Source organism: Pelecanus crispus, unplaced genomic scaffold (assembly GCF_030463565.1).
Source record: "Pelecanus crispus isolate bPelCri1 unplaced genomic scaffold, bPelCri1.pri SCAFFOLD_156, whole genome shotgun sequence".
NCBI classification, from domain to species: Eukaryota; Metazoa; Chordata; class Aves; order Pelecaniformes; family Pelecanidae; genus Pelecanus; species Pelecanus crispus.
In genome coordinates, this window is record NW_027461270.1 from 46,058 (window position 1) to 71,439 (window position 25,382).

Consider the following 25,382-nt stretch of genomic DNA (forward strand, 5'->3'; position numbering starts at 1 on the left):
GATGGCAGGGAGGTGCTCGAATCCCCTCTCCCAAGGCATTTCTGGTGGTACTTCCCTCTACCTTATTGCCCATGTCTCTACAGCCTGGAGCTGTCCCTGCTGTTTCTCTGTCCCCATGTCTCTGCCCTGGCTATGTTCACAGACCCCATCCCACCCACTGTGTGCTCAGCTCTGCCCTTCAGACACCTCCTGGCAACAAGGCACTCCCCAGGGGCATCTCTGTGTGTGCAGGTGTGAAGGAGCAGCTCAGACAAGTCCTAACAAGAGCTGGGGTCCGAGTGCCTTCTTCAGAACAGAGAAATAAATTCCCATCTCCCACTGCCCACCCAGACAACCAAGAGGAGAATCCTCAAAGCACAGACACCTGCCCTTTCAGGTAACCCCCACCTTGATCTTCCTCTTCAAAACTGCCCTCAGAAATGTCCTGGGGGTGATGTGGAGCTGTGAGCAGGCCTGGCCCATGCAGCACTCTCTCGACAGCAGAAGGACCCTGCCCTGCTGCGGGTTGCTCCTTCCACCCACAGCTTGTCATCACAGCACTGGGAGGAGCTCCCCAGGCAGGCTGAGTGCTGACCCTGGCAGGTGGCAGAGTCCTGCCCCAGCACACAGCCCCCTGGGGTGCAGGGACCCTGCTTGGAAGGACAGTCCTGGGCACCCCTGGATGTACACCCAGCTTCACACCCCTGCAGCCGTACCCGGCAGAAGGCAGCTGTCATGTCTTGTCCGTCTGATGATGCAGCAGGGAAGCCTTGCTCCACAGCACGTCTTCCTACAAACTGGATAAACTGTGAGGGTTGTTCTGACAGATGCTTTGGATGTACCAGATTTTGGAGAGCCCTCCGGGATACTCATGTGCACTGCCCTGCAGCCGGAGTCCTACCATGTAAAGACCTGTGAAGATTTCTCCCACACTGAGAGCCCAGCTGTCCTTCCACCAACCTCTCCCTGCCTCATTCCTCTCCCCTCACTGCCTGCAGGCACTGCCCTCAGCCCTGCTGCACTTTGCAGGGGAGCTGCTCCTGGGCAGAGCTGTCTCTCACAAGCACTGCCCACTTGCTATGAGCTCCCTCCATCCCAGGAGCCCGGCCCAGCTCAGCAGCAGAGGACCAGCCAAAGCAGCCACTTTCTGGGCTGCCTGGAGATGTCCCAGGGGCTCTAGGGCTGACAGCTCCTGAAAGGCAACAGAGTCACCTTTGGGGAATGGACTTTTTAGCTGACTGAAATAATCACCAATTGTCCCTCTCTGAAGAGTGGAGAGACACTGATTCCAAAAGTGTGGTTTGTCCTATCAGGGCATGGATGCCTATGACAAGTATAAATGTTCCTCTCTGGACACTGACATTCTTGACCCCTAACGACAAGGACACACAGGCAGTGACAGGGAGGTGTTGGTTGGACCCTGCACCAGGCAGGAATTCAGCTGAAGCAATGCAGGCATCTCCTCCCCAGCTGGAAGCCTTTGGGCTGAAGTGGGATTCAGCTCCCCCCATGCACCCCACAGACCCACAGTGTTAAGGGATGTCAAGACTGGCCACCACTTCCAGCCACTCCAGCCCAGGGCCCCTCCTGCCATGCCGCTGGAGCCCAATACACACCAGTACCACCCAGTACAGTCGTGCCTGGCTGCTGGAGCCCAGCCTGGGGATCTGGAGTCTTTGTGCAGGCTGAGGGATTCAGCTGCCACTTTTCTGCTTGCAGGTGGTAACTAGTAGCGAAGCTGACCACGCATCCGAGAGACAGACAGACAGACAGACACACACACACACGCCAACACACACACACACACGCCAACACACACACGCCAACACACACACACGCCAACACACACACACACACACGCCAACACACACACACACACACACACGCCAACACACACACGCAGAGGACACTGATACAGCCAGTCACACAGACTGCCACAGATGAGGTGCTGCCGTCAACAGCACCCGCATGCAGGACTCGCATAAAACACAGCCAGCCACGTCCCCTCCTCCTCTTGGGCTGGCAGAGACAGGAGGTCACTAGTGCAGGCACACACGACACTCTCTACGTTCACAAGCATACAGATGTTCATGGATCCCCTGCGTACTGGCACAGCCCCTCTGTCCACTGGTACCTCTGCCCAGATCCCAGCCCTCTGACCCACCCCATGGGTCCGCTACTTGCCGACTGGTCCATCTTCGTGCTCCCTGCAAACAGGCAGCACTCACACATTTCTCCTGCAGGCACCCCACACTTGCCAATCTCCCCAGGTGCCAGCACAGACCCTCTGCCCACCTGATACCTCAGCCTAGACCCAAGGCCCTGCAAGTCACCAGCTGGTCCAGCTTGAAGTCTGCTGGTGGATGCACACGCACACCCCATGCACACCAGGTTTGGGGAAGATAGAGACACTCACAGAGCCTCTCACTCACCTCACTCATGCTGGTCTCCCCCAGTAGGTGGTTTACAGGATGTACACCGTTCCTGCCACAGAGCCTGGTGGTCAAGACCTCCGCTCGCTCCTGTAGCTGCACTGAGAACCCCTACTCACTCCACGAGCTGCACTGGGACCCATGCCAGTAGCTGGCACCACAAGCCAGGGGTGCCTACACCCCCTGGTTGACTCCAGTAGCTGGCACCCCATCCACCCATGCCAACCCCCCAACAGTTGGCACATAGTCCTTTCAGTTTGCATGCACACAGGATAGAGAGTGAGATTACACAGAGAGATTGTTAAGAAAAGATTTAACAAGAAGATACGAGAAGACAGGACAGACATCATCTGTGTCCTGCTACCAATTAGTTGTCTCTGGAGAGACTCTGGCGTCATCAGGTCATCCGTCATCTGAAACTTCTTCAACAAGATTAGAGGGGACAGCTCCTCTTGTGCCATTGGTCAGCTCTGCTACATACCAGCCCTCTCCATCCACATCTCCAAAGATGTAAACATATTGTCCAGCAACTAGAGGAAGCACTAGTTCAGGCAGCTCATTGGGACCATCAAAAGGATCATAGCTCTATTGAGCTACGAATGCTCGAAGCTCTGCTGGTTGTTTTCTCACAGCCTCCAGGAGGATGGACTCCTTGTCTGCTCCCAGGTTAGCCTGGCATGGCCTGGAAATGATGTGGTTGGATCTTTCTCCTTCCAGCTGTTCAAGTTCCTGAAATAGTTGCTGGTGTTGTTCATTTAACTTCTGGTACCGATCATTCAGTTCAATCAGCTGGGCTCGAAACAGTTGCAGGGTTTCTTTGTGTTCCCTGTGTACTTCTGCCTGAGCCCTCTGCAAATACTCTGGAGCGCTAACTTTGTCTCTCCTGTTCCTTCTCCAGCTGTTGACTTCCTTCTGCCATTTCTCTCATGGCTTTCAGTTTGCGCTCTGCCTCCTCCAGCTGGGTTGGAAGACAGATGTTTGTCTGGATGGCAGAATCTCACTCCTCTGCCGCTTGCGCTAGTGAGTCTGGTGAGCTAGACATCCCAAGCAGCAGTATCTTGGCAAAACCCCTCTGAACCCTTCCTTCCCCACCCCCTGCCTTACCTCAGCAAAAAAAGCTGTAGCACTCACCCACAGCTTAACTGAGGAGGAATCCAGCCATGGCAAGAGGTTCCTCACCACACAGGGGGAGATGAGCCCAGCATGGAGCAGGATGCTGTGCAGGGGACACAAGCGAGGGACACACAGTTGCCCAGGAAGGCCACAGGCCGGGTCTCCAGAATTCACTTGCGCTGACACAGATGCTATTCTTTTGCTCAGGACAGCTTCCCAGGCACACTGGAAGGGTCCCAGCAGCCATTTCCCTGCGCACAGCTCCACAGAAGGTGGCCAGATGCATCCCTGGGGCTCTTACCTACTCAGGAGACACACCCCCTCAGGGTGAGCCAGGGGGTCTTCCAGGAGAGCCCACACTGCCCAATTCATGAGCAGCCGCATCCATTTCTGCGCCATGCATTTACCTAGCACCAACTCTATAGCTGAAAGGAAAATCCTGGCAGAAGAAACAAAACACAACAAATCAAAATAACACCACCACCACAAACCCAAAGAAATCTCAAATCACAGCAGGTTAGGGGAAGACTTATCTTTAGCAGAGCTAAATACCCCTGAAATGATGCTTCATAGCCTCCAAGACTGCAGCTAACAACACTGGCATTTTTGTCATGCCCCAAACCCACTGAAGCAGAAGAAAACCCATACCCCTAGACTGACTCCATGCTAGATACTCCTGCCTAGGAGCTGGAGTTTCTCCATGAAGGAACAGAAGTAAACCCAACCATGACGACTGGTTTCCACATCTAGGAAGTGGGGCAGGTGAAGCTCTCCCTCAGCTCCACAAAGGCACATGCCTTGGTGAGGGGAACTGAAGCCAGCCCCTCCATCTGCCCATTCAGCTCCTTACCTGGACGGCTTCTCTTCAAGCACCTGGCCCTCAAGGAACAGTTGTCTCCAGCTGCTTATGGGGGAAAGCAGCCTCTCCTCTCCCAGCGTTTCCCTGGCCCGCCTCATGAGGCTGGGAAGAAGGTGGGGAAGCAGTTGCCTGAGCTCCTCTGTGCTCCTCAGGGCAAGCACCACCTCGGAGATGGCACGGGTGATCTGCAGAGAAACATGACCAAGAACCACCTGTTCAGGCAAGGCCTTTTCCCACCAGCCTGGTTCCCCTGCCTGCCTGGGGCAGGGGGGTTACTGTCCACAATTGTCACTTCTGTGACAGCCTTGTGGCTCAGGAGCACAAAACTGTCCCGGCTCCCCACACTCCTTGAGGCCGGCCCAGCACAGTGCCCTGGGAGTCTCCACGGGCATCCGCAAAGGGCACCTGACTCCCTCGTGCCAAGGTATGAGTTAGAAAGCAGATGCAAAGCTGCAGAAACTTGTGTGCCATTGAACATACCGACAGAGTCTCCAGAGCAGTCTGATGGCTGTGCCGCTCACAAGCAGAGGAGTGAGTCCCCAGGTGGTTGTTTCCTGCTCTGTTTAGTTTCTCTACTAAGCACCTCAGGATCTGAATCCCAAGGATGCTTCTTCCCAGGCTCCTCCACAGCTCCACCATGTCACTGCAAGGGAAGAGACGTTCACCCCTGAGCCCGTATCCTCGCAGTCCTGCAGTGCCCTCAAACCTCCTCACCTGCAATGGGGCTTACAATGCCCCACTCACAGCAGATACAAGCATGCAGTCTTGCAACACTCAAGACTGTTCAGGCAGAAAAAAAAGACCTGCTTCTCAGTTGCCCCCCCCCCCCCCCCCCGCCCCCGCCAGTACAAGCAAGCTACAGGGTCTCTGACTACAGTGGGGAAGTGCACATACCTGTCATACCTGTCCATAGGCAGACCTTTCTGCAGGAGACTGCTGATCACAGCCTCATGGTGAAAGCGGGCGAGAAGAAACACCATATGGAGCAGGAAGGGCCTGTGGGTGCTCTGCTGCATGTAGGTGTAAAGGGTGTTCAGGATTTTTGGCACCTGAATGAAAGAAGAGGAGAAAGAAGGGCTCAGTGCCTTCTTTATCCCCTCCTGCGGGGCCCAGACACAGTCATTCAGCACATGAGCAATGCCTGCTCCGTCGACACAGAGTCCAGATCTAGCTCGAAACCTCACTCCTTCCACCCTGCCTGACCCTGGCTCATGTCTGGAGCTGAGCTTGCTCTTGGCAATAGCGCACACGCATGCATACACGCACACGCACAGATGCATGTGCTCACAGGCAAAGCCTCAGTCACTGCACGTGCCTGGGCCCAGATGTATGAGCAGCTGCGTGCGCTGTGTGCACACAGAGGACATGGACACATTTCACACCCAGCACTTAAATAGCTCTCCCCATGTGTCTGTAGCAATGCAAGAGCAAAACCAAACACACTCTTGCAGGGCCTGTGCAAGGGCACGTGACTCCTTCCTGAGGAACCCAGTTCTCCAGGGACACTATTCCTTGCCTCTGCCCTCCTTTCCCAAAACTCCAATGCCGTCGCTACACAGAGGACCATCCCCTGAAGAAAAGGGTGTTTGTTGGAGCCTTTCACAGCTAGAAGCCGTGGTCATGATAAAGACAAAGAGGCAGCCAGTTCCCTCATCCCGTGGAAGAGCCCAGCTTCTCCCACAGCTGCCTACCTCTGGCCTGTGGTGCAGACACAACCCACTCTGTGCCTGGGGAAGTAGCAAGGGGTGACCCCGCAGCCCATGGATGCGGCACTCTTGCTGCCTGGAGCAGCCGCTGGCTCTGCAGGGATGGCACAGGGATGCCCTGCCCTGCCTGTAACAGGAGCTGCCTAACAGCTGGGTGAGCTTTAGCTCAGCTGGGCATGATCCTGTGGGCTGCCACCCATGATTGCCATCACTGTGACCGACTTCTGTCAGCGGCAGACAGCCACTGAGCTAGTCCGGGCTGAGCAATGTGCTGGTGGCCCTAGAGCCCAAGTGGAGCGCAGCAGAGCACAAGTGGAGGAGGAGAACAGGAGCCTGGAAAGGGCAGGCACAGCATGAGGCCAGAGGCTCCCAGGCTACAAACAGGCAGCAACTGGTGGCTAAAGGAAGGTCACCTTGCAGGCTGGGTAACACCACAGTCAGGGAAAGCAATGAGAGCAATGAACAAGTACCCAACCTGTGGAAAACCTAGCATGCCCAGCAATGCTCAGAGTGGAGAGAATTTGGAACCAGTGAAGAAAGAGCAGGGTGAAGTGGGTCCCGGGGCAGGGAGGACTGACAGTGACCCTGAGGAAGGGGAAGAATGGCAAGGGGCAAGGTTGGTGCCTCCCAGTGCCTCACTCATGGGAAGGAGCTGAACCAACAGGAGACTTTGGACAAGAAGTGCCCATATCCTTTGTCACCAGCTGGAGCAGACACCAGCAGCAGGTGCTAATGCATGACTCAGACCATCAGTAGCCCCTTGGCTCAGCACACAGGCAGCATTCCTTGAGCCCATGGCAACTGCACAGGGTGTAGTGCAACAGCCAACAGGAGAAAAGACAAAGTCAAATGGAAAAAAAGGTCTCCTTTACCTCCTGGAGTATTTCCTTTCTGCATTCCACCAGGAAGATGAACACCCACTTCCACACTGCTCTTGCACGTGCAGGTGTGACATGCAGCAATCTGTCCAGGATGGCAGTCAGAAAGTCCGTAGCCTGTGCTGGAGGGATGCATTTGCAAACAGCCTGGAAAGAAGTCAGGAACAGGAGAGACCGCATCACAGCTCTGCTCCAGCAATTCGGAAAGGAAAGCAAACTTGACAGGACTGTTAGTTCAGCAGTCATGGAGGGGGCAATCACTTGATCCTCCGGCTGTGCATACAGTGCTGTTTACATCTGATGCAGCTAACCAATTTGGAAGTGCCTCCCCCCATGTTGTTTGCTCATATACCAAATTTGTATTCTGACAAGAGCACTCACACACGTGTGTGCACAAACACATCCATCATGGTATCTACTCCAGCAGGCCTAGAGGACAGTCTTGACTCAAAGCCTCCTGCTACTTGCTAACAGCAGCCGTTCCAAACAGCTCACTCTGGAGACAGTAAGAGACTCTGGAGGGGAGCAGGGAGACATGCAGGAGGCCAGGAGCCGAGCCCCCACCCCGCTGGTCTGGGGCCAGTTACCTTTGCTAGTTTGGTACAGGTCTCCACCAGAGTCTCAGTGTCTGGGCTGTTCAGTGCCTCACAAAGGCACCTGATCTCATCTGCCTGAGGCACCACCTTCATGGTCTTGGCTGGAACAAACACCAGGAGAAAAGAGGAGTCACATCTACAGAAAACCCAACCTCTGGCCCCAGGTACCAATAAAGGAGAACCCAAGTGGTGGCAGTGAAAGCCACAGGGAAACCCAGGGCTCCTGAACTCGGTGCAGCAGGACTTCCTGACCCCAATAAATGGCTGACAAATCCTGGGCTGGAAGGAGCCCTCTTCCTCCTTGAACTGTTTGCTGGGACTTCAGGGATTCAGCAGCCTCTGCTCCCAACAGCTGTGTCCCCTATGTCACCCTCTGAAATATCAGGGCCCTCATCCAAGTGAATTGTCTGACCACCATCTGTCTCTCCTTGAATGTGGAGGGAGACAGTCCCCAGCATTGGTGACAACGTCCTGCTCTCAGATAGCAGTGGGGGAAGGCCCTGACCACCCAGCCTCACACATGCCCCAGGGAGGTTGGACTCAGCGACCCTCTCCCAGAGATCCTTCCTGAGATGGCCAGGGAGGCAGAGAGTTAACAGGGTGGGGGCACAAAAACATCTGAGCTCATTGACTCCCCCTTCCTTCCCTGGGACAGGGCCTGGCCCCACGGGACCCCAGTGGTCACCAGGCCAGGAAGGGAGGGAGGATCAGGCTGAGCAAGTCTGGGAAGCGCCCGCTCTCCTCACCTTGCATTCGGAGAAGGTAGCTGAGGCAGACCCATGCCTTCTTGCGGGACGCGGCCAGGCAGTCGTTGGTCAGAGTCCCCAGCAGTCCCACCAGGGAGCCAAACTGCTTGCAAGGACGTCCTCTCTGCAGGGGAGAGCAGCAGGAAAAGGGTCACAGGCAGACCCAGCACCTGCTCGCCTCTACCGCCCATCCTGCTCCCTGAGCAGCGACTGGGCAGAGGGGCAGGCAGAAGGGCTGCCCCATGATCCCAGGAGCCCCGAAACCCAGCACCCAGTTGGGCAGGGCTCCCTTCTGGGGCCACGAATGCTGGGAAGAGGGCACCAGAGCACGCAGGGGATCCCTACTTACCATGAGCTCAGATTGCTCCTTGCAAGCTCCCAACACATGGGCACAAACCTGCAGGGCTCTCTCCCGCTCCCATTCATTGGCTGAGGTGAGCCAGCCTTTCAGGACCTGAGGCAGGGTGCATCTCTCTCACAACCGGCATTTTTCTCTCCCTGAGATCCCCCCCCGCCCTCTCTCCTTCTCTGGCCCCTTCCCAGCACAGCCCCTGGCCCTACCGAGCACTGGCACTGCAGCCTCCACTGCCTTGCGCTCTCCAGCCACCTCTGCCCTGAGGCAGGTGTTGCTTCCCTGACAGCATCTCCCCTCCCCGGCCTTCCCCCAGGCTGCTCTTTCCCAGCTCAGGGCTGGCTCTTGGCTTTCCCTCTGGCAGGGCCTACTTCTCTGCCTGTCCTGAGGCTGCAGTGGCCAGGCGCTCCCACCCCCCAGCTCAGCCCCTGGCCCCAGCCAGATGCACACTCTCAGAGCAAAGAGCCAAAGCCCCACTTTCCCATAGGAAAGGCATCCACCTCCTATCACCCTCTAAAGCCTCGATTCTCTGCCCCTGCAACACTTTCCCTGTTGCCCCATGACTACTCACATGGACCACGTCATCAAAGCAGGCAGAGGTCTCCTCTGCCTCCAGAAGGGTTTCTATAAGATGCCCCAGATCTTCCATGCTTCTCCTGTGCAGAACCTGAAAGCAGGAAAGGAGAGCTGAGTTTCTGCATCATGGGGACTACCAGTGCGCACTGAGGTGGCATCCTGACCCAGAGGTGGGCAGGCAGTGGCCAGTGGGTACCTGCATGTTCACCGCTGCCCTCACTATCTTCCTTCTCTTGTTCATCCGCTCCTTGGAAGGATAGGACAAGACACTCTGGCAGCACACTGCCAGCAGGTTGCAATTTTCCGCCCTGCTCAGAGGTGGCCTCAGCTTGCTGGCCAGAGGAAAAAGGAAGAGAAAAGAGAAAGGAGATTGACTAGCTCTCTCCAGAGCGGCTTAAAGCACAACTGGGTTCCTCCTAAACGAGGGCCCTGTATCCAACACCCCCAGCCCATGCCAGCAAGCACTGCCTTCAGCTCCAGCAATTCCTGCCACATCCCAGGCAGCAGGCAACCTCCCACCCGCAGGTTAAGGGGGCTCCCTGGAGCTCCCTTCTTTTGGAGACACCCAAAATGGGGAACACCCTCCCACTCCACAGCCCCAGCAGCTCCCGGCCCCATGCTCAAGGCCACTGGGGCTGTCCCAGCCAGCTGGGATGGAGTACAATGGGAGTCCCCAGAGCCCGGGGAACAGACCTCACCTCAACTCCTCCAGGGCCTGAAACACTCCATACACTAGGGAGCCCCAGGGCTCCCCCTTTATCCAGTCCTGCAAGTCCCAGAAAGACAAATGCAGAGTTGGCAGCAGGCAGAGACAGGGGACAGCCCTCCTGCCTCCCCTGGGGACAGGCTCTGTTGCCAGGCCTGGGCAGACACTGCCCCGTCACCCCCACGGATCCCCAAAGGCACCACAGGAGCGACCCTGCTCCGCAGCCAGCTAGCACCAGCACCCAGCAGCCCCACTGGCTCAGGACACAGCTGCAGGAGCTCGCATGAAGTCAAGAGTCCATCGTGTCTCTGGGGAAACCAGTCTGATGGCACAGCCCAAAACCCCCCCATGTGACTGCCCTGGCTACGGGCGCTCACCAGCAGGGTCTGCGTCGCCTCCTGCTTTGAGGAGAGCTCAAAGTTGCTGCAGTCGCCCACAGCCTGGATGGCACAGCTGACCTCAGTGATGCTCTGCACCAGGGCGAGCTTGAGCTGCAAGTCCTGAGGCCAAAGACAGAAAAGCACCCCTTGAACTCTTTGAAGGGCTGACAGGTGGCAGGTGAGTGTGGGCAGGGGGAACCAAAAGGGGGGGTTGGATCTGTACGTTGAGGACAAACCCTTCCTTGGGGGATCTTTAGAAAAAGACCATCCATCTCGGTATGCCCCAGCCCCTAGGGGCTGGAGGTGGGGCACCCAGGCATCCCCGCCCTGTGTGCTCCATGCTCCTACCCTCTGTTTGGCTCTGGAGAGCCGCAGGATGTTGCCCATGATTTCTTTATCCACACGGGTGAGCAGCTGCTCCTTGGGGGCATGCAGCGCAATGCCGCTGTAGGTGCGCATGAGAGCAGCGCGAATGCCCTGGGCTTTCTCCTTCTTCCACTGCTGTACCTGTGTTGACAGAGATGCCCTGAGACATCAGCCCCGAGACTCCTGCGGGCTCCTGCAGCAGGCCCTGCTCCGGCACCTTCACCAGCTCCTTGTTTCCCTGAGCACCTCCCAGCAGCTCCCCAAGCTGCTCCTTGAGCTGCGGGAGCTTCGGGACTGGGAGCTGTTCCCATCCTGCAGCTTGGGTTCTTGCATGGGGATGGGGAGGAGGGTGCAGCCAGCATTGCACACGCTGCTGGCTGTTTTACCACTGATTTGAGAGGTCAGGGAGCTGTCTGGAACCTTTCAGTGGAAAGGTATCTGACATTGCTTGTCATGGTCCTGCTCAGAGATGCCCAGCCTGTGCAGGTCAGTGGTGCAGAGGAGCCCAGTCTGCTTGCCTCCCCAGACCAGGCTGCACTGCTCTCTCTGCAAGGCCGTGCCCTGCCCAGAAAGGTTTCCCCACAGCCCCCAGGTGGGGAGCAGAGCCAGCGAGACCTCACCAGACTCCTGCTCCTGGCCCTCAGCTTTGAGGAAGGGACAGAGGGTCACACTGTGCCCACCCCATCTTGTTGCTAGCTCCTGCTGAAGTTCAGTCAGGGGCAACGTGGCTGCCAGCAAGGAACCACTGCAGCTGCCCCAGCTGGGTGGCTCTGATCCACCAGGTGTCAAAGCCCATCGTTTCCAAAGACACCTCAGGGGCCCCAATGCCAGGACGTCCCCTCTGAAAAACAGGTCTCAGGTAGCTCTTACAAGAGGGCTAATCTGAAGGCAGCTGCCCCGGTTTGGCTGCTGCAGGTGTGGAAGTGGAAATAAGGCTGAAAAAGGAAAGCCAAACAGCAGAACCCTGGAGCCTTTACCTTCCAGCCCGTGGAAGTCTGACAGAACCAGCCTCTGGTGAAAGCGGCAGAGAACATAGTCACTGTGTCCAGGACCAAGTGGAAGTGGCTCTCGGCAGCATGGGACACAACAGAAATCATTCCCTGCAACCACAGAGAAACAGAGAGTTGGCTCCAGCCCATGCACTTGGCTGTGGCCAGTGACAATAGCCTGACAAGATGTTGCAGCAAGGGGGAAACGGCAGCAATGTGGAAATCAAGGAGATATGGAGCCGGGCCAGCAGCAGCCCGCCCTCTCCCCCAGGAACAGGCAGGGCATGCTCAGGACATGAGCATCACCTCACCTGGGCCTCAGACAGCTCCACGGGGCTTGTCTCCTGGAGGAACCTCAGCACCTGCCCTTGGATGTGTCTGAGGTCCCGACAAGCTGCCAGCGTTGTCCCAAGAGCCTTGTACAGGAAAAACTGAAAGAGAAGAGGCCAAACCCAAGATGCAGTCACGGCCCGACCCATCAGGAGAGGGCTGGCCCCAGATGGACCCAACCGCCCCGGGAGCAGGCAGGGCCGGCTGTGGTGTCAGGCTGTAGCCAGCCACTGGGGCAGCCTGGGGAAAGTGCCTTTTGAGGGTGAGGGAACAGGAAGCAGTGAAAACCGCCTGTGTGGGCAGAGCAGTGGCGCCGGCCCCAGCCCTGGCACGGGGCAGGAGACGTACCTTCTCCCAGGAGCTGGGGGCAGAGCTGCCCAGCTGCTGGCTCAGCTCCTGGCTCAGGCCCACAGTCCAGGCCTTGTCCTCAATGGGCTCCAGCGATGCTCGCAGGAACTGGGGTGAACAGGAGAGGAAGCGAATGTTCCCCTGCCCTTGGCCAGGGCCCTTTCCACACTCGTATGTCCCGGGATGCTGCTGGGGAAGAGCTGCCGGGAACAGCAGTCTCTTCCCCCACCCCACGCTCTTTTCGCCAGCCTCCCTCTTCCTCTAACACCTCAGGCGAGACCCCCCAGCACACCAGACATAGAGGAGGAGGCAGTGCTAAGGCACGTGCCACAGCGTTAGAGGGCATTAGCCATCAGCCATGGCACGTGTGCAGACAGCAGCTCCTCTGAGCAGGCAGGCACCTACTGCGGGGGGAGGCACAGGGTGCTCATGAGGTACCCCCACCTCCTGCTGCCTACACAAGCAGCCCTGAGCTTCCTCCCACAAGTTTGTCTGCTCCCTCTTCTCCCCCTCTATTTCTGACACCCCCGCAAGGATGCTGTACCTTAAGCACACGGTGCTCCCACTCTGCAGAGTCCACAGAGCTCTCGGTTTTTCCTAGAAAGCAAGAGGAAGCAAAAGCTCTTGCTGCTATTTAAGCTCACACCAAAGACAAGCCCTGTGGTCTCCTCTGCGGTCAGACCGCCCAAAAGTCCCAGGCCATCAGGCTAGAAGGCACCTACATCAAAGTCTTTGTGAGGCCAAAGACACAGGAAGGATCCCAGGGGCATCTGTCAGGGCCACTGATTCAAGCTGGGGAAGGACATACTGACCGTAGCTGATCCCCACTGCTTGACGGCAGCTCCCAGAACAACTCCAACCACTGAGACACAGCATGCACCAGCAACACGCATTTTATCCTTAATGACCGACCACTTTCTGCCCATTTGTAGCCCTTCTCCCAGGCTACTGCCAAGGACGGCTGCTACAAACCTGGCCTGGCCTGGGGACTTGGTCCTCCAAAGCCAAGGCCTGCACCCGCTCCAGGAGCACCAGTCCTGTCCCTCCCCCAAAGACCATTCTGGGCAGGACATGGAGGTGCCACCAAGACCTGCCATCCAAGGAGACATCAACGGCCCCACCCATTCCCTGGGCTGAATTGACACCAGGGGTCAGCTGCCCCCAGCCTCAGTGCTGGCTCCCTGGAACAGGAAAGGCAACAGAGCAAGTCCTGGGGACATGAGGACAATTCTCCTCCATCACGCTGAGAAGCTGCATTTTCCTCCCCCCGCCCCCAGCCTCTCCCTCACCACCCGCACTTTACCTTCCAGGTACTGCAGCAGGAGGGGGATCTCGGTCGCCCACACTGGCCCCAAGGCTCTGTGGATCCTGCCGTGGAGAGCCTGCAGCAGCTGCAAGGCAGCGACCGTGCGTTCGCTGCTCGCGTAAGGAGCCGCTGCCACCACCTAGGCAAGGGCAGGAGAGAAGGGTCACTCCTGCTGCCAGAGCCACAGCTTCTCCCGGGAGGGAGGGAGGGAGGGAGCCTGGTGCCACTCGGCCAGCAGCAGGCAGCCGATGGCTTCACCTGGGGTGCTGCCAGCCCCAAGAATGGAGTGGGATCCCCAATGGGCTCGGGCAGGCTCGGCATGCTGCCTCCTCCTCGGGGGCTCCCAGCACTGGCCTTAACAGCATATCCGCCCTGGGCTCTCGCACCACCCCTGGCCAGAAAAGCTCTTTCCCCAGGGCCCCACTACTCACCAGTAGTCGAGTCAACAGGGCCTGGGGAGCCGGCAGCTGGGCTGCGGGGAGGAAGAAAGGCTGGGTGAGCCGACAAGCCCCCACCGTGCTCTGCCCCGTGCACCTCCGATGCCCCACACAGGGCTGAGGGCTGCGAGCAGCTGCACTGCCACAGCGCTGGCCCGGGGGGGCTCCCCAGGGCTGCCCAGCATGAGATGAAGGCAGCTCATGGCCAGGAATGAGTCCTGGCTCACCAGCAGAGTGCTGCGAGCAGGAGAGCTAGGCCTCTGCACCGGGCAAGGTGCAGCAGCACCTGCCTCTACCCTTTGGTTTTCCTGGGCTCCTGCTCAGGGCTGGTGGGGTGCAGGGAGACACAGGCTGGCCCGGCCCCTGGCCAAACCCAGCAGCACTCACTGGGGCTCCTACCTTGCTCCTGGGAGTCCATGCCATCCAGATCTTCCTCTTCTTCCTTGCACCCTGCTCTCTCCCATCTCTCAACTAGGGCTCGGAGACAGCAGGAGAGTGGGATCAGCATGCCGCTGTACTGGACTGGCACCACGTACTGCAGCAGCCTTGGCCACAGGAGCTGCAGAGAAGCAGCAGGCAGTTTGCCACATTGGCATTTCCACTCAGCTCAAAGACAAAAAGGGTGGTCTGCGTTTCCCTGAGCCTTGTGCACTTCAGCACACATGAGGGGAGAGGTTCAGGGCATGGGGGTGCATGAGGAAAAACATCCCGGAGGCAAGAGGAAGCCACAGCAGCAGGGCAGAGGGTGACTTACTTTGGTCATCCCTCTCAGAGAGACATCCAGCGAGCTCAGGATGTCCATGCACAGGGCTTGAAGAGCTCCATCCTCTTGGGTTTCACAGGCAAAAAGGCCTCCTGCCACCTGTAAGACAGAGTTGGCAAAATCCCCATTACTCTCGGCTCCTGACTGAGACAGCTCAGGCACAACTCACCAGTGCTCCTGTGCCAGCCTCCTGGCAGCACTGATATCCTGAAAGGGGAACAAGGACAGCCGGACCCAGCTCAAGGACCAGGTCCCGGACCCTGGGAAGGACTGGAAGCCTGGGAGCAGAGAGCGACGCTGCTTGTCTGCACAGTCCCCCAGGGCCTAAATGCTGCTCTCACGCCAGCAAAGCAGAGGTGAGGAACGTGCCCTTCAGCGTTGTTGTAACTCGGTGCCAGCCCTGGCAGCAGCACGCTCAGCCCAACAGATGCAGAGGAGCACGCAGAAGCCCTTTCCTTTGCCCTGCTCCCAAAGCAGAGCCTCCCCAAGCCTCAGAGCAAAGTGACACACACAGATCTCCCAGCTAGAGGGAAGCTTCAGCCAGAGGGAAGATCCTCAGCAAGTCAGTGGGAGGCTCAGCCATCCCCAGCTTTCATCTCCTGGGCACCCAGCTGGAAATGCTCATGGAAGGGATGGCCAAATGGCCTGTCCCCTTGCCAGAAGGGATGCAGACCCCCAGACTGCTATTGGATGGGCAGGGTGTGTTTTGGAGGGCTAGGGCACAAGAACACCACAGAAATCTCCTCTAGCCAGGCCCACCTGTCTGCACTGGCTGTGTTTTGCTGATTGTCCATGAGCATTTAAGGATGAAGGATGTCCTGTCCCTACCAGCCCCTCCCTTTGCAAGGTGTCTTTGCAGAAGGCGCCTGTGGGCACAGCTCAGCCCATGGGGTGTGCAGGCAGCCCCACAGTCCTGGGTGGCATGCCCGGGTGCAAACCCACATCATCCACTGACATCTCCACCAACATCAGCACAGACGCCCACAAGGAACAGCCATTGGGAGGCCACTCCGACGGCAGTGCCAACCCTGATGGCCCTGCAGCGTTGAGCTCTCCATGGCCAAAGATGCTTGCAGGAGCTCTCAGCGCAGTCAAGGCACCGGTCAAAGCTCTGAGTGTCCTGCTCTGCCCTTACCAGTCTGCCCGAGGTCCGTCTGAACTCGATGAAGATGTGCCCCACCACATCCCATGCCCAGCGGCTCTCAGAGCCGGAGCTGAGCAGCTCCCTGATGAACTCCAGAACTGCCCTTCGCACCTGCCAGGAGAGAGTGCGGTTATGATCCTCCTGTTCAAAATCCAAAAGGAAGATGCCTTTGCTTGGGGGCAGCCTTTGTGGCTCAGGGAGAGATGATGAGTGCACTGCAGCAGCTTTCACTCCTGGCACCAGGGCTGGGCTTTAGCACCAGGCTGGATGGGCATTTGCCCCACAGAGCACAGCAACCTGCCTGCTCCACTCTGCCAGCTCTCCCCGGGGAGGAGCCATCACCCACCACCTGGGCAACGTGCTGGCGCTTTCCCAGGCACTCCAGCTCTGCCCCGAGGGTTTCTCTGCCTCCCCTGGTGGCACTGTCCCTTCCCAAACCAGCTCACCTGGGCACTGGGGTCGTTGCACACGGACCGCACGGCCTCCACCACCTGGGGCAGCTTCTCTCTTGTCGCAGGTGCTGGAAGACATACAGAGAGGTGTGCGTTGAGGCACAGCCTAGATGGCAGAAGGGATCCCTTGAAGATACCAAGTTTTTCGCACACCAACGGGACAGAAAAGTGGGGTCTGACTGACTTCACAGGAGGCAGTGGCATAGCCAGAGCAACTCTGTTTCTACAGGCACAGCTATTTTATAGGGACTGAAAGCTATGGTAATATGGTAACACAGAGGACAAGACAAATGGCGTGGATACAAGCAGCTCCTGTGCACACCAGCCCACCCGCCAGCCTGCCCGTGTTACTGAGCTTGGAGCATCGTCCCTGGTGTGCCGCCATTTCTAACTGCTGGGGGAGTGCTTGAGCCTTGTTGCAGGGTGCCAGCTCTGCTGGGGGACCTGCTCTTTGTAGCTCCTTTTGGGTGCAGGTGCACCACTTTCAGCCCATTCCTGCTCTCAGCCCAGCAGCCCCAACCCCTGCCTTGTGTCCCTGGTCCGTGGCACTGACCATCAGAGTGGGCCAGGGCTCCCAGCAGGCCCAGGGCTGCCACGCAACTGGCTTCGCTCCCACCGCTCAGCTGGGAGTGTAGAAACACAACCGTCTCCTCAGGGCAGCTTTGCGCTGTGGGGAAGAAATCACATTCTGCGTTAGCAGGCAGCTGCCCCTGACCGCCAAGGACAGGGAGAGAGCTGCCATGGCACGGCGGGGCATCGCCCAGCCTCCTCTCCTTACCCTGCAGCATGATGCAGCGGGATAGCACTGCCTTATGGGCTGGGCCAGGCTCCTTGGTCACATCAGAGAGCTGTGGGAACAAGGTCCATTTTAGAGAAAGTCACATCAGTGTTGAGAGGGACTGAAAAGAAACAGTGCTCTCTGCTCGCCTCTCCCAGGGCACTCTGGGCACAGGATCCACAGCCAAAACCCAGCCCACCCCACAGTGGCCCCGGGCACACACAGAGGTTTGCAGCAGCCCAGGCTGCCCAGGAGCCGAGACTGAGCAGCGTTAAAAGGCTGCCCTTAGGGTGCCAGCGCTCCAGAGTCCGCCTGCAACTTGGCCAAGAGGGAAATTGCTGTGGGAACCGGGCTGCCCCTCAGGCCCATTCCAAACAGCCAGGATCAGGCCTCCTGCAGCCTTAAGGTGGCACCTAGGTGACAAATCCTGGCATCCTCCTGGCCTGCAGGAAAGTCCTGGCGGAGGGACACCCTGCCCGGTTCTGCCCTGTCCTGCCCTGCCCTGCCCTGCCCTGCCAGCCAGCAGGTCTTTCCCCTCCATGGCAATCAGGTGTGCAGGCCCCAGGCTGGCGGCAGGGCGCAGGCTCCCCTTACCTGGCAGTGCACAGCGGTGCTGATGGCAAGAGCCATGCCCTGTGGGATGGGCGTCTGAACTCCCTCCAGTATCTCCAGGACATAGCTGAGGCTCTACAAGAGAACAGGGGAGGAAGAGGAGGCTAAAGGCACCTGGGAAAGGAGAAACCCAGCACATCTGGGATAAGGGGAGTCCCTAGCACCAGCTCCCAGGGAAAGCCCCAAACCCTCCTAAATGGGGCTTCTTGCTTGCAGCATCAGGAGGGTCTCTTTCCTCTGAACAGAGCCCAGTGTTGACAATTCAGTTTCCCGGCACTTCCCACTCATCAGACCTTGCCCTTCACTGGACAGGATTGGACATGGCCCTGGGCATTAGGGCAAAGCTCTTTCCGCACACAGAGCCCCAGGGAGGTGGCAATGCCTCATTTCCTGAGAAGATGAGCCGCAGGGACTCTTGCCTCTCTCGTGCCCCCCTGGGTTTCTCTTTTCTTGTCCAAAGAGCACAGGAAGCCTCAGGCTTCCTCTGATCTCCTTGTTCCTTCTCTAAGGGCGTCCCAGCTCCTCCTGGCACCCCACAGCTCCCCAGCACCTCGTGGCACTCTCATAGATGCCCCCCAGGAGCCACGCTAAGCCTTGCGCAAGACCTCACCTTGGTGACCCGGGAGGTGTCTCGGACCTCCTGGTATTGGTGCAGGAGCCAGAGGAGCTGCTCACAGGCATGCTCTCGGTGCTGCTCCTCATGCAGAAGGACCCCCATCATGGCAGCCACTGCCCCGAGGACAGCCTGCTTGTCCTGAAGAGAGAAGGGAGAGGCTCTGCTTAGAGGGCTGAAGGTCTGCCTAGTGCTCAGCATCCCCTGGACACCAGTCTGCCCTTCCCACTGGGAGGGGTTTCCTTTCCTTTCTGCCCTGCAGGAGAAGGGCTCACTCCAGAGAGGAAAGAGCACTTCCCCATGCGGATACCCCACCCTTCCTGCAGAAAGGCCCCAGGACTTGGCTGCTTCCTGCCAGGGAGCCCCTAGTCTCAGGCACGGTGCCGACAGGCTCCTGGCTTGGGGTGCCTTGTCACTCAGACCACTCCCTCCCCTCGCCCCTCTGCTCGCACCCAACTGAGCACAGACAGACCCACCAACGTGGATGTCTCTGCTGTGGACCCAGGCATGGAAAGCAGCACTTCTCACCTCTTCATCCTTGCAGTCCAGCCAATTTACCACCACATAGCGGAACACCGGGTAAATGGCTTCACAGTAGTGTGCTACCCCCTTGAGAGGGAACGGGCATTGCTCCCGGTTGCCAAAGTATGTATTGACTGCTTTTGACCATTGCTCAAGAACTGCACCAGGAGAAAGGAAAAGGGAGCATGTGAGAGTCTGCAGCAGGGACGGTCCCTTGCATCCACGCCCAAGCCTGCTTTAAGGACAGTCCCAGGCTCCAGCAGGGCTCAGCCCAGGACCAGATCTGGATCTGAGGGCAATCTGTGCTCTTGAGGCATCTGGATTCAAACACCCCATTGTTTCGCTCCTCCTCGCTCTTGCACCTTCTCCTCCTCAAATGGCCTGTTCCCCTCCAGCATTTCTCACTGCAGCCCCTTCCCTTCCCCACACACATGCCCTTTCAGAGCACAGATTTTAATCCCAGAGGAAAGCAGGGGAACAGAAGCCATGGAAAGGGACCTAGGAGTTCCTCTGTGCAGCGCCACCATGTCCTGCCCTCAGGAACCTCCTGGGCTTCCCCTCTCCTTCTGCATACTCACAGGAGTTTGGGAATACCAAGGCTTGACCTCGCTGCAGGCTGCACCCACCATGTTCCCTCTGAGATCCCATGAAGGCATTGAAGACCATCCCAGCCCTGCCCCAGGGGCCCCGGCCAAGGAGCTGACACTCACCACTGCAGACAACGTGCAAGATCTGGCCACTCCCCACCTGGCTCAGCACAGTGCGCAGGGTGAGCAGCGTCATCCCCACGAAGGGGATGCACCGCAGGGCTGCAGAGAAGGCAGGGACAGAGGGACCAAGGTCAGTGAGAGACATGGGAGACTGGGGTCGATCTCTGGCAAGGCTGGGGCTGCTGGGCCATGCAGGGCATGCCAGAGGGCATGGGGAGGGCTGCCTTCCCCAAGGGGAACACAGGAAAGCCCTTTGGGGAAATGGGGAGGAGAGTGGGGGACAGACACCCCACAGGTTTGTTTCCAACAGGTGCCCACCCTTCAGGAACTGGGATTGGGCTGGTAAGGCAGAGCTGCCAGCTGGCCCTGGCATGGAGCAAGGAGGCACAGCAACTCCATAGCCCCCCAGTTCAACACAGAGTGTTTAGGGAGGGGGAGGATCCCTTCTCGCTATTATCACAGACCCCTACCCAAACCAGGAGGCCGAGAGTGCCGTACCATAGCTGTGGGCCATTTTGCCCAAGGTGAGGAGCACAGTCTCATCAGGGACCTTCCCCATGGCCTTCAGGTGGCTCTGGAGCTCAGACATGACAAAGTGGAAGTGGGAGCGGGCCAGAGCCACCAGGACATCGCTAGCGGCCGTCTTCACATCACCTGTCACACCCTGCAAAAGCATCACAGGCTAAACACTCCCAAGAAAAAGGCTGAGGCATTCAGACAGGCTGAATGACCCCGTGTCCTCTGTGAAACCCCTTGGGGCAGCTGTGCTCAGGGCCAGGCAGCTGCTGCCTCTTGCTCCCTGGGGTAGGCGAGTAGCTCCCTTGCAAGACAAGGGAGGCATTTCCCCGGCACAGCCCCGTGCCACTGGCTCCTCTCCATGGAGATGCCAGGAACAAATTGTTGCAGACTTGAAACCCCCCTGGGACCTCTCTGTGGGGCTGGTGGGTTCCCATGGCTCTTCCTCAAGGCAGGAGGAATAACTTTGACCTTGAACCCAGCTCTCTCTCAGTTAGAAACAGCCCCAAGTCCACGTGTCTGCACAGCTCTCTCCATCCCCTCGCCAAATTCCCTGTAATGACGAGTCCCCAGAATCTCTTCCCTTAGGACCTCCGCTGGGTCTGAATAACCAAGGAACATCTCTGCGCCACTCTGTATTTCCCCCCAAACCAGGGGCAGAGGCAGGCTGCTTTGGTGGCCTTGAAAGAGGACAAGCTCACCTGGGCTGCTCGCATGTCACTGGATGCCTCTGCTATTAGGCGGTTCACGACACCACTTGTCAAACAGCCATCATCTCCCTGCAAGATCCTCTCCAGCTCCTGGTATGTCTCCACTCGGTCATCCTGGGGACAGACCACAAAGGGGAGTGATGGCACTTGCTTTGCCCTCTTTTCCAGGGAGCCGCGAGAGAGACCTGCTGCCCCCCAAATCGTCTGTGTGACATGGGCACGAGGTACGAGCTGCAGGCATCAGTCAGGACAGCCATGGGCAACACTAAGATCTTCCGCAGCGCCTCTGATGCTAGCAGAGAGCCAGATAGGGAGATCAACACCAGGGTAAATGGCCGTGCAGGAGCCAAGGAAGTCACTCCTGAGGATGGGGGATGGTGGAGGTCAGAGGGAAAGTGCCAGGCGAGGAAGGGTGTGACTGTTCACTCAACTCCTGCCTAGGTTTTGGCTAACCCAGCTCATGCTAAGGCCTCATGTATACTGGGAGCAGCACCATTAGGTCAAAGCAAGAGCACCATATAGGCAGGGCAGGCGGCCAGAAAGAGCTAAAGGGCCATGATGCAGCCATTATCACCTGCAGATTGCTGTCTGCGGCAGCCATTATCTTTTGTCTAGCAGTTTCCTCAGAGTCCACTACTTTATGGAAATGGCATAGACCAAACCTCCAAGCTGGAGGGTATAAAACATCAGCTTACTCAAAAAGCTTTTGAAGCGGATCCAATAGCAGCTGAGCGGCTGAAGCTTTCATGCTTCCTGGTGTGATAGAGGGGATCCCTGCACTGTGACGGAGGAGGGATGAGCCCTCTCACCGTCGGCTAGGTAACTAATTCTTTGTTTTTGCTCATAGGTGCACTACATTAAGAGTTATGGGTTGTAAGTTTTGAAACTTATGACTTGACCGGTTAAGAAGTGAATTCATGTGATAGACTAGTCTGGGCAAAAGGGGATTGAGCACCCCGGTTCATCGAGTTCATTTAGTGTATTTCTTAATGAGCTCATGAAATAAAATTTAGATCAGGGAGTATGTTGTCCTGTAAATTTGAGAGCTCCAAAGAGACTGTGACAAAGGGGAAGGATTGGGAACGAGACCATGGCCCGAGGAGGGGAAGCCACGAGCACTCTGCACCTTGGGGCACAGCATTGCTCCTCACACTGGCAGGAGCACTGGTGCTGGGACAGTTCCCAAACCAAAGCTAAGGAGGGGCCTTGGACACTTGGACAAAGGTGCCGGAGAGATGCTGAGATTTATGCCGGAGGCTTTGCCTTGCCCAGGAGTGTGCTGCGAGCTCCTGGGGAAAGGAGTGGGGAACAGTGGCCTTAGTCCAGCTTGAGCAGCAGGATTAGCACCTGGGGACAAAGAGCCTGCAGGAGTGCAGAGGTGCCGTCAGGTGAAATCCCCCTCTGCCCTGGCTCCCTGGGGAAGCTGGGGCAAGGAGGGGAGCCCTCAACCCCCGCCCCGCCTTACCTCATGGTCTTGCAGCTGCTTTAGCAGAGAAGTCCCAACGGCCGCAAAGGTAGTGACGGCCGTTGGGACAGTCCCTGTTGCCCTGCCTCCATCCTCAGAATGCACAGGTCTGGCCTGGGAACACATGCATGGGCACAGAGCTGGAAGAAAAGAAAGAAAAGTATTGCTGGCTGCAGGGCTTCACACCAAGGAGGGGTAAGGAGGCAGGAGGGCAGTCAGTGGGATGATGGGAGAGAGTCTTCCCCGCACTGCAGCACTGGGAAGACCACCTTGGGGGACTGGGCCCATTCTGGGCTCCCCAGTGACAGAACAGCAGCAATGTGCTGGAGCAAGTTCAGTGAGGGGGCCCCAAGCTGGAGAGGGGATGGACATGGGGCTCTGTGAGGAGAGGCCAGGAGGGCTGGGCAGCCCCAACAAGAGACAGCTAGGCCAGGTTGTCTCTGAGCAGTCCCCAGCTGCCCCATGGAGGGCAGGGAGAGGATGGAGCCAGAGCCCTCTCAGAGGTGCCTGGCAGCAAGATGAGAGGTGATGGGGATGCAGCCCCTAGCACCTGGCTGGGACAGACACTGCCTCCAGTAGGCGTCAGCCCCTAACCTCCCACCAGCCCCTCACCTCTCAGCACTCTCATCCTCCTCATGGCAGCAGGATCTCCCAGATCAGTGCACTGCTCTCTCTGGGCAAAAGCCATGAGAAACTGGGGCAGCACCAGCCCCAGGAGGAAGATATAGAGCCTGGCCATTGTGACCCCCCTGTGGGGCGTGGCACCTCACAGAGGGCTGCTGTGACACAAGGTCACAGGGACACATGCTGGGGACACACCATGGGGCAGGGACCACACACGACAGCACCCTGGGGACCCCCACAGGCCCAGAAATGCAGGATTTCCCCATTCTCCATCACTTGAATTCACTCATGGTCCTCAAATAGCTTTAGCAAAGACTTTCTGCAGACAGTCCTTCCTAGCTCTGTCCTTGATCCATGTCCCCCTCCAGGAAGCCATCCCTGGAAACATTCAAGGTCAGGTTTGACAGGGCTCTGAGTAACCTGATCTAGTTGAAGACGTTCCTGCTCATTGCAGGGGGATTAGACTAGATGAGCTTTAAAGGTCCCTACCAACCCAAACTATTCTATGATTCTATGACCTGAGGCAACGTGGTCTCAAGGGGACTGTGGTGGTGCACACACACCACCCCCCCACCCCTTATTCCTCTTTCTCTTCAACCGCTTTATGATCTCAGGAATTCCAGGCCACCATTTTTGTGTAGCGAGTTAGTCAGTTAAGCGCCCCTTAATTGTACCAGAAACTCCTACATGGCTGAAGCAGAGAGCAGCCCTGTCCTTATCAAAATCTTTGTATTATCGCTAACAGGGGAAGTGAGAACAGCTACCCCTGACAGACTTGAAACAGAGTGGTATCATCGTTACTGGAATTCCAGCAACAACTGGAATTCAGATCAGTATCTGAATTGTGGCTCAGATGGAAATTTACTGGTGATTAAAGTCAATCATCTCACAATCCTATAAACAGCAGTCCTAAGTGAGGCCCTTTGAGCTCTCCTGGACTGCCATGGGCTGCACCAGCATCTCCCTCCAAGTGCAATGCCTCTCAGAGCTAGCAAAATCTTAAAGTTTGCTAAAACCAGAAATCCATTGCTGAAGACCGACAGCAGAGCCTGGGCTGAAACCCTTCACTCCTCGAGGCTCAACCCTCACCCGCTGAGAAATGCCAAGACATTAGACGTGAGTATTTCACTGACCTTGAGGGGAATTTTTAACAGGTATACCATTTTTACATATGTATTCATGTTTGTGTGTATGCATGTGTGAATCAGTTTAAGCAGTCTGTAGATGTACGATTTAGTTTCCAAGTGAGTCTTATACTGCTGCCTTATCCTTATTCCTATAAACCGTTGACCAAGTCTGAGACTAAGAGTGGACCCAGCCGCACCTCGACTCCTCTCTGAGAAGGAGTTTAGAAAGCAAAGGGGTCTATTCTGAACCTCGTGACTCAGCAGGAGGGTCCTCCTTATCCCCTGCATACACAATCATGAATCACTTTATGAATCGTTCCAACTCAGTGTAACTCAATTTTCCTTTATGCACTTCCACGTAGTAATAGAGTGAACCTTGCCATCTTCGAATCTGTAACTAAGTCACTGTTTTGACCAGTTTTCTCTAATCACTTTGTTAATCACTGATGACTGAGTGCTATTAAAATATTACAATCAAATCCTGCGATTTGCTACCAGTAAATTCTAAACTGCTACTAAATCAAACTGTGTAAAGTCACTCATTCACAATAAATTGACATAATCAGCAGGATTCATAAACCTGCATTCGTGACAGGGACTGACCTGGCCTTTGCCCTCTGCATTTTTGTGCCCTGTTTTTCTCCAAAGAGGAGGATCCCGCCTGTGTCCGTGTGTGCCCTCCCCTATGTCTCCTCCAAGAACATTTGCTCCCACTCTCCAGCCAGGACCAAACTAGGCAGAAACTTGAGACCTCCAACCCATCAGACCCAACTGTGTCACAAAAAGACAAAGGAGACTTGTATTCAAATGGAATATCTGTTTGCTGGACTGTGGATGAGCATGGGACAGCTGACCTCCCTAGAAGGTTTCTCAGCTCAAATACAGATGAAAGGATGACCAGAACCGCCACCTCTACTAGAGTAGGAGATGCACACATATCCAAGCCCTTCATGCTACTGGGCTGGCATAGGATTGCATGTGGGTTCAGAAAGAAATTACCCTACAGTCCTTCGGTCTCTATGAAAGGGTCGATATGTGCACATCTGTTGGTTTTTTGGGTGTGGGGCTGGGGGGGGGCGGTGTGGTGCTGTTACCTCTTAAGTCAGGACACAGACAATTTGAGACATCTTGCTGTTATTTGACTGTAGTTTTCCATGCTGGGTTGTAGGCCTCTGCCTAAAGAATAAGGGAGTGGAATAGGGAATAAGGGAGAGGAAGAGGAAGAGGAAGAGGAAGAGGAAGAGGAA

The 25,382-nt window shown here is 56.9% G+C and overlaps 1 protein-coding gene across 1 annotated transcript in view; it reads right to left on the reverse strand.

Moving 5' to 3' along the window:
• The window catches only part of LOC142596882 (maestro heat-like repeat-containing protein family member 2B), a 33,362-nt gene extending 10,239 nt beyond the window's left edge, over positions 1 to 23,123 (reverse strand). The window contains exons 1-33 of the mRNA XM_075727342.1: positions 22,997 to 23,123; positions 22,385 to 22,524; positions 20,911 to 21,033; positions 20,192 to 20,357; positions 19,694 to 19,792; positions 18,990 to 19,141; positions 18,459 to 18,602; positions 17,831 to 17,923; positions 17,237 to 17,306; positions 17,012 to 17,125; positions 16,453 to 16,526; positions 15,998 to 16,117; positions 14,854 to 14,961; positions 14,499 to 14,658; positions 14,094 to 14,134; positions 13,660 to 13,801; positions 12,901 to 12,953; positions 12,357 to 12,464; positions 11,990 to 12,109; positions 11,667 to 11,789; positions 10,672 to 10,830; positions 10,321 to 10,443; positions 9,936 to 10,003; positions 9,434 to 9,569; positions 9,233 to 9,328; positions 8,666 to 8,763; positions 8,310 to 8,431; positions 7,555 to 7,664; positions 6,962 to 7,114; positions 5,278 to 5,483; positions 4,864 to 5,026; positions 4,375 to 4,568; positions 3,826 to 3,963 (exon numbers count right to left, since the gene is read on the reverse strand). Of these exons, the coding sequence (XP_075583457.1) occupies positions 3,826 to 3,963; positions 4,375 to 4,568; positions 4,864 to 5,026; positions 5,278 to 5,483; positions 6,962 to 7,114; positions 7,555 to 7,664; positions 8,310 to 8,431; positions 8,666 to 8,763; positions 9,233 to 9,328; positions 9,434 to 9,569; positions 9,936 to 10,003; positions 10,321 to 10,443; positions 10,672 to 10,830; positions 11,667 to 11,789; positions 11,990 to 12,109; positions 12,357 to 12,464; positions 12,901 to 12,953; positions 13,660 to 13,801; positions 14,094 to 14,134; positions 14,499 to 14,658; positions 14,854 to 14,961; positions 15,998 to 16,117; positions 16,453 to 16,526; positions 17,012 to 17,125; positions 17,237 to 17,306; positions 17,831 to 17,923; positions 18,459 to 18,602; positions 18,990 to 19,141; positions 19,694 to 19,792; positions 20,192 to 20,357; positions 20,911 to 21,033; positions 22,385 to 22,524; positions 22,997 to 23,123 (4,043 nt within the window). The remainder of the gene's footprint in view (positions 1 to 3,825; positions 3,964 to 4,374; positions 4,569 to 4,863; positions 5,027 to 5,277; positions 5,484 to 6,961; positions 7,115 to 7,554; positions 7,665 to 8,309; positions 8,432 to 8,665; positions 8,764 to 9,232; positions 9,329 to 9,433; positions 9,570 to 9,935; positions 10,004 to 10,320; positions 10,444 to 10,671; positions 10,831 to 11,666; positions 11,790 to 11,989; positions 12,110 to 12,356; positions 12,465 to 12,900; positions 12,954 to 13,659; positions 13,802 to 14,093; positions 14,135 to 14,498; positions 14,659 to 14,853; positions 14,962 to 15,997; positions 16,118 to 16,452; positions 16,527 to 17,011; positions 17,126 to 17,236; positions 17,307 to 17,830; positions 17,924 to 18,458; positions 18,603 to 18,989; positions 19,142 to 19,693; positions 19,793 to 20,191; positions 20,358 to 20,910; positions 21,034 to 22,384; positions 22,525 to 22,996) is intronic.
• Between the last annotated feature and the right edge of the window lie 2,259 nt (positions 23,124 to 25,382).